We start from the raw sequence: 8164 nt of genomic DNA on the forward strand, positions 1-8164 counted from the left end.
ATTGTTGCTGAACAGCAGTATGCTTGCAAGAATATAGCTTGCTTCTTATAGGCAAATGAACTTGCTTGCTTTTCCCAGTTCTTCCTATAATACTTGGTTCCCAATAATTCCCAATAATAATTATAAAAACGACCCCTAAAAATCCTAGTCCCATTGAATTCAATAGGCCTTCTTTTTTATCAAATATGTCTTTATTTCATTTTGTTACATAAGTAGAGAAAGCAGATACAAACCTGAAAAGGGACAAATAGAACAAGAAAAATTATAAAATGAATAACACTATAAAAGAGAAAATTAAATGATGCAGTGGAGCTACAAATACCTAGCATCCACACACCTTATTGGAGAAAACACCTGCAAACTAAAATTGTAAAATATCATACAAGTATTATATGAGATATACCAAGAATCATGGGCAATCGCTGTCCTGTCCTGTCTCAAAAAATCTAGCTGTGAAAGTGGAGCTCTTCTAATCGAGTAACAAACACAAAGAGAGGCAGGCCACCAGATACCCTCAAACTTAGCATTTTTAGTAAGACCTTTAATAAATCTTAACATGACTTGTCTTTTCCACAGTAACAGCACTGAGGTGACATTCTTACTGAGGTTTCTAGTGAACATTGGAAAACGCTCTCTTGCTTTAAAGTAAAGGTAAAGGTACCCCTGCCCATATGGGCCAGTCTTGACAGACTCTGGGGTTGTGCGCCCATCTCACTTAAGAGGCCAGGGGCCAGCGCTGTCCGGAGACACTTCCGGGTCACGTGGCCAGTGTGACATCGCTGCTCTGGCGAGCCAGAGCCGCACACGGAAACGCCGTTTACCTTCCTGCTGGTAAGCGGTCCCTATTTATCTACTTGCACCCGGAGGTGCTTTCAAACTGCTAGGTTGGCAGGCGCTGGGACCGAGCAGCGGGAGCGCACCCCGCCGCAGGGATTCGAACCGCCGACCTTTCGATCGGCAAGTCCTAGGCGCTGAGGCTTTAACCCACAGCGCCACCTGCGTCCCTTTCTCTTGCTTTATTTGGCATTAAAAACTCTAACATGTTGTGCTTAGTTTCAATTTCATCTGCCATTCTGTTGTTCATTCAAAAAATGTAGCAATGCTTTTATCCCAAACAATCATGCCCTCAGCAAATAAAACTCAGTCTGTTTCTTGTGAGAAACTTCCTTTTTTGTTTTCCTATTACAAAGTTGTAGTATTGGATATCTGAAAGCACTGATATTGCCACAAACCTTTTTGCCCATAACAGAAACAATTTTTAATTTATCCAGTTTGTTATATCAAAGCAGTGATAATCGATAGAGAACATGAGCATCTGATTAACACATAATTCCCTGTACTGTACTTTATTGATAAGCACCCTTTCCCATTACAGAAATCTTGTTTTCTATACTAGCCTCTTATACCCACGCCTAACTTTATAAAACACCCTAAGTGCATCCTTAACATTTTAAGCAATGCTGAAATGGATGCAGATAAGCCAGTGTTTTTGCCTGAGGATGAGCCATGTGGTATTATAACGTTAGGCAATTGTAAAACTTATCAATATAATACACAAACTTTTTGGGAAAAGCAATTAAACAGTAAGTATAAAAATGCATAATTAAATATTTTATATAAGATAAATATGCCTTGGTATTCTTGCAGTAAGATTTGCAAGCAGTTCAGTGGCAGCTTTATATAGTCTTGTTAGTTTAATTTAGTAGTTTGTGTAATCTGTCCAATTTTTCTTTTGAAAAAGCTTGCATGGTATAGGCTGCTATTTACTTTTATGAAAACAAGTGATTTTATAATGCATAAAATCACAGGCACTCTTTCTTTTTCTTTAAATGTGCTGTTTGTTATGCCCAAAACTATTATTGCATGCTCCCCTGTATTTTGTAACGTTTGGTTTATGCAGGAATATGCTGAATTTCAGTATCGGAGGAGGCACAGACAGCGTCGACGTGGAGACATGCACAGCCTGCTTAGTAATGCTCCAGATCCCGATGACCCCAGTGAAAGCACATTAGGTGAGATTTGTATAGAAGTTCTCTTTACCTTTTTGCTAGCGATAGTCCTTCTTTTTAAAGAGTAATTCTGTATAATTATAGATTGTAGTTTATTTTCAAAAAAGCAATTTGTTAGTGTTTGATTAAAAGGTAAAGGTAAAGGTACGCCTGCCCGTACGGGCCAGTCTTGACAGACTCTGGGGTTGTGCGCCCATCTCACTTAATAGGCCAGGGGCCAGCGCTGTCCGGAGACACTTCCGGGTCACGTGGCCAGCGTGACATCGCTGCTCTGGCGAGCCAGAGCCGCACACGGAAACGCCATTTACCTTCCCGCCGGTAAGCGGTCCCTATTTATCTACTTGCACCCGGAGGTGCTTTCGAACTGCTAGGTTGGCAGGCGCTGGGACCGAGCAGCGGGAGCGCACCCCGCCGCAGGGATTCGAACCGCCGACCTTTCGATCGACAAGTCCTAGGCGCTGAGGCTTTAACCTTTAGCGCCACCTGCGTCCTGTTTGATTACCTGTTTGATTAGCAAGCCTTAAATGCCAAAATAAATCATGTGTAGCCTAACTGAATGTGGTTTGGAGTATCTGGTGACGAGGTTTCTCAGTAAAATTAAGGGATAAACTTTCTTTTCTTGAACAGATACTCAAGAACCAGGTAGTAACAGAAGACATGGTAATTCCATGGTGAGTTCAGCTTCCATGAGTATTCTTCACAGCTCTTCTCTTCATGACTATACTCCTGTTAGTCACTCTGAAAACCAAGATTCTCTGCAGGTATATTCCTTTGTGACTTTCCCTTTACTTTTCTTTTCTTTTCTTTCCTGTATCTGTATCTTGCATGCCTCTGCTTTTAGTTAGCTAATTTGTCAGCTAACTCTGGTTGTCAATAATTTGAACACCTAAGCTCCTAAACAGGTTTAATTGGAAGTACCATGAATTTATATGGGACTTGTGTCTGAGTTAGCATCTTTTGGACATTAGTTTCACACCAAAAATATTAGCTTAAATTAAGTATTATGAAATTGTATTCTCTTGAATGCATAATTTCTTCTTGGAAATTGGAAGCTATTTAGGGGGAAAACGCTGCTCTAAGTATATGATTTTAGATGTGTTTATATAGATATAAATATATTGCATTTATTCTGAAAATTATTCTAATCTCTCTCTTAGGCTTTAAGCTCCTTGGATGAAGATGACCCAAACATTCTGCTTGCTATTCAGTTATCATTGCAAGAATCTGGTTTAGTTATTGATGAAACCAGAGACTTTCTAACCAATGAAGCTTCCTTAGGAGCAATAGGTACTTCATTGCCTACAAGGCTGGACTCTGGTCCCATAAGTATAGATAACCCACGAGCTGCTCTAAGTAGCTCTGAACTTCTAGAACTTGGTGATAGTCTGATGAAACTAAGTGCAGACAGTGATCCATTTTCAACTGACCATCTTAGTTCTCACACCTTCAGTGATGCAAGAAGTGGCCTCTATTCAACATCTAGTGAAGCTGATTCAAGTAGCCAAGACCCTAATATAAATGAAAATCTCCTTGGGAACATTATGGCCTGGTTCCATGACATGAATCCTCAAAGTATTGCACTCATTCCTTCAGCAAGTACGGAAACGGATGATGATTCACAGCAACCCAGTACTGAAGAGGGGTCAATGGAGCAACCACATGTTCCTGATGCAAGACAGGACCCTCTGGAGGAGCATGCACTTTTTGAGGATTCGCTCAAAAATGAAGGTAGAAGCACCCAGACAGAAGAGAGTGGTGCTGTTGGGAATGTTATTACAGGAGAAGCAGTGCCACCAAGTGGGGACTCAGCTGGGGAGGCAGCTAGCCAAGTGGATGCTTCAGGAGATGTTTCAAGTCAAATATCTCAGAGCTCAACTGAGTGGAATGAACATGTACATTTGGTGTGAACACAAACAAGCCTGAACACAGAAATTGATTATGGAGCCAAAATGGCTAGGCAGTTGCCAGCGGTACACTATGTGGAGTAAGCATTCTGGAGACTTTGGCCCACATAAGCAGAGCTTGGTTGTTTATCCGTGGTGTGGAGATGGGATATATAGGAATTCCCTTTAAGTTCTTTACGATGGTTATGTGAACCTTTCAGGGAATTTCCATTGCATTTGACAGTGTTCTATTCACTTTGAAGAGAGAGAAATAGTTTGTACTCCACATTCCTAATACAATGCAGCATCTATTTAGCCTTAGGCTGGTGATCCTTAACTTGAAAGTGTGGATTAAAGGCTCACTGAGTATTTGAATTATTGATTCTACGAAACCGTTCTCTCCTCTTTTCCCCTTATTTGAACTGTCTTCTAACAAACCAGTGTTTAGCAGTATTTTTTATACCTTGCTTTTTCATTGCCTTTCCCCAACTAATCTTTAACCTGCAGTGTGAATTGAGGTATACAATACTTCTCTTCAGTGCTGCTTCACAAACCAAGGAGTGGATATTCTTTTCTAATTAAAATTGTTTTTTTTTTAATGTCTATTTACAGTACAGATGTGCCAAACTGTAAATAGCAAACAACTTCAACACAAAAAGTATGTAGTATTGCTGTTTTAAAGCGCACCTATAATTATTAGTGATAGAAGGACCACTTGAAAGAAATGCTTTTCCAAATTTAACTGGCATTTATTGCCATGGTGACTGCATTAACATAAGCTGTACCTTAAGTTAATTAAGCCTAATTCTACTGTTAAGAACAGTTATTTTAAATAGTTGATTTAGCAGCAGCTATGCTGTATTGAAAAGACACTTTAATGGAAGTGCAATCATATGCCTTTTGTTTTCATAATTAACAATACATTTTATGCACAGTGCAGTTGCTTTTAATGATAATTATAAAATAAATTTGACATTAGAGGCAGTCCCACAATAAAGATTTAATAATACATATTACATGCAACATGTTACCGTGCCTTTGCCTAACTCAAATAGATAGTTGCCACAGTTGAATGAGTAGTTATCTGTTCTGGAGTTACTATGCTATGAAGTGCAAAAGCCTCCATAAAAACCACTCATGGCCTTGCCTTTCCGGTAAATAATGACATAGCGTAAAATTCTTCCCTATACAGGTGTGGTGCTAACACATAGAAGGATCCCCATACAACTCAGCTGGGCCCCATTTCCCCCTCCCAGCATGCATGCCATGGGAGTTCAGGCTGCACCAGATCTCTGTGTGCTTCATCTATCTCCAGCCAAGCCCTCCTGCTCAATACAGTTGTGTGATCTGACTTCTGCATCTTGAGCAGAAGAGAGCCTGAAAGTGGAATAGGGGAAGGGTGCCACCAGGGCGTGCATTCTGAAAGGGAGGGGAGAAACTGGGTTCTTTAGAAAAAACCCCCTGTGCAGATCCCTCTATGCAGACACTGTGCCCACATTGGGAAGTATCATACCCTAAATGCTCAAAAGTTTTTATATAAATAATGAAAACACTACTGTGTATTCTTTCAATTGCACAATATTCGTTTGGTGTGTGGTTGCTGTTTAATGTAAAAGGAAGAAAAAAAATTACCTTCCCTAGTGGTGTCCTACTGTGAAGAAAATTCTTGTTGAGATTGGCTTAAAAGCATCAAGACCTCATTGTAAGTTACAGTGATGCAGTTTGTAATTTTAACTAGAAGAAATTGTTTAAATTACTGTTTTGCTTGCATATAATCGAATCCTAGGATAACACAAGGAAAATAGGTGAAATGTTCCATTTTTATCTTTGACGATATGAGAGATCTGATGTCTGATATAAAGGTTTCTCGCTACTGACTGTGTATAGTAAAGTATTATGATGGGAAATAAGGTTGTATGTATATTGATTACTGTGAGTTACAAGAAAAAGTATTTTAACTCTTTCATTTAAAGATTACTGTTGGAATCTTGCAGTCCCTGTGGCTCATAATACTAAATAACTACATATTAATTATTTACTCCAAAATTAAAAAAATAAAGCTGTTTCTTCTAGAAGTTTATTTAGAAGAAATAGTTCGCTGCTCTGTTCACTGTATTCTGTAGATCCATTACATTTTCTAGCTTGGCTTCTAACTGCCCTATCCTGAAGGTATTGATGTTGAAACCCTGTTTTCAGCCTTGAGAAACCATTTAAACAGCTGTCTGGTATAAAATCTTCTTAACCAAAAATAGGACTTGAAGATTCTATCCTCATTAATTGGTTTTAAACTGAAATTAATTTGAGACGCACATACAGCATCCTTGAGTTATAATTTCCAAATAGGACGATCCTCACACAGATTTTGTGTATTGCATTAAGATGTCTTGCAAAGCTAAGAGAAGATATGTACAAGTGCTCTCTGTGACGAATAGTGAAGTTTGTGGGTTCTGGTTTTACTGTAATTTGGTTTAGATTGTGCAGTATACACCATTGTTCCTGTGTTGACTTTATTCTGAGCATGAAATTTAGCATATTAAATTTGTATTTTCTTGGTACTTATTTAAATTTAAGACCACCCCAGTAATTGAATTTGCAATTCAGAAAGAAAGTTTGGCAAGCCTATTTTGTAAACCAATTAATTTTGTAATGTAAAAATAATAATCTTGAAAATGCTATTTGCACTTTCATAGTCTATACTTGATACATTCCCACTTTATATACAGTAGGATATTACAACCATGTAGATGTTTGGCCAAATGAATGCTGTTAATAATATGTAAAATTCTTTGATTAAACATTTATTACTTAATCTAATTTCATTTTGTCTCATTAATTTTAATTCTCTTTAACAAATAGTGGATTGGAGCCAAAGAACTGGGAATAGAAAGAAAATAACATCTGGTCCTATTCTGCAAGCGTTGTACATTTCTAATAATCAATATGCTTGCACAAGCTCTTGTGGAAGAGCATCTGTTGATTTAGTTTCACTTAAGTACCTTTGGATCCAATCTATTATGATGTATTTAAAGTGCCATGTAACATTAAGTAAGTACTGTGTGCAGAGATACTTAAAAAGATAATAATGAACCAAGGTATCTACCTAAGTAGCTGAACTGCATGGAGTTTTAAATAATTGGGTTATTTGATATAGTTAACTTTAAAGCTATGGAAAGGGAAAATTATAGGGTGGGTGGGTGTATAAAGAGAAAAAGTCCAGTACATCAGGAGATGTATACAGTTCACTAATCTGGTTAGCTTGATTCTGTTGATACAAGGTGAGCTCATGTGGTCATTGCTTAATCAGTTTACATATTAAACAGAAAGTCTGAGGAAGTAGACACATCCCTGATCTAGGCGGAATCAGGATAGCAAAAATACATAAAGGAATAGCTGCTACATGCACAGTTCTCCAACCTGTTCAAAGTTCAAAAATATTACCGATCAGCTGTTCAGGATGGGAATCGGGACTGGATTTAGTCCTGACTCATCACCAAACAGTTGGTTAAAGTAGCTAACTGGGCTACATGTTTGCATTGTTGGATTAGAACTAGTGAGAACAACTGGCCCAATGTGTAGAGCCCTTCGGTTCAGAGCTTCATGTGCTGCATTCTAAAGTGAGCATTAGGGCACCACCAATGTGAATTGTAGACCTCTAGTCTTGAAAATGGGATGCGGGTGGCGCTGTGCTCTAAACCACTGAGCCATGGGCTTGCCAATCAAAAGGTCGGCGGATCGGATCCCCGCAATGGGGTGAGCTCCCATTGCTTGGTCCCAGCTCCTGCCAACCTAGCAGTTTGAAAGCACCCCAAAAGGTGCAAGTAGATTAATAGGTACCACTCTGGCGGGAAGGTAAACGGCATTTCTGTGTGCTGCTCTGGTGTCGGTGTTCTGTTGCACCAGAAGCGGCTTAATCACGCTGGCCACAAGACCCAGAAAAACTGACTGCGGAGCAGACAAATGCCATCTCCCTCGGCCTGTAGAGCAAGATGAGCGCCACAACCCCAGCGTTGTTCGCGACTGGACTTAACTGTCAGGGGTCCCTTTACCTTTTACCCTTAAAAAGCCAAAGGGGGACTGCCCTCTACAGGAAAAGGATTCCACATCCAAAAAAAGGATGATGTTTTCTGCTTCTTCAAGTGATAACAGTACCCACCTGCTGGTATCCTAGTACCCACTCAGAAACACCCTTCAATGGTACCTTCCATTTCCAAGTTTTCTCTCCGAAACCGCATCCCATGGCTACAGAGAATACTCATTGGCCTGTTTCAGGTT

General features: G+C 39.4%; 1 protein-coding gene across 5 annotated transcripts in view; it reads left to right on the forward strand.

Annotated features, from left to right (window-relative positions):
• The window catches only part of ANKIB1 (ankyrin repeat and IBR domain containing 1), a 54654-nt gene extending 47948 nt beyond the window's left edge, over positions 1-6706 (forward strand). For 3 of the 5 annotated variants that reach the window (XM_079948427.1, XM_079948426.1, XM_079948428.1), the window contains exons 18-20: positions 1901-2012; positions 2637-2770; positions 3167-6706. In XM_079948427.1, the coding sequence (XP_079804553.1) occupies positions 1901-2012; positions 2637-2770; positions 3167-3916 (996 nt within the window). In that variant the 3' untranslated portion in view covers positions 3917-6706. The remainder of the gene's footprint in view (positions 1-1900; positions 2013-2636; positions 2771-3166) is intronic. The other 2 variants (XM_079948430.1, XM_079948429.1) reach the window with 2 other exon arrangements.
• Positions 6707-8164: the final 1458 nt, after the last annotated feature.

Source organism: Podarcis cretensis, assembly GCF_951804945.1.
Source record: "Podarcis cretensis genome assembly, chromosome: 12".
NCBI lineage: Eukaryota > Metazoa > Chordata > Lepidosauria > Squamata > Lacertidae > Podarcis > Podarcis cretensis.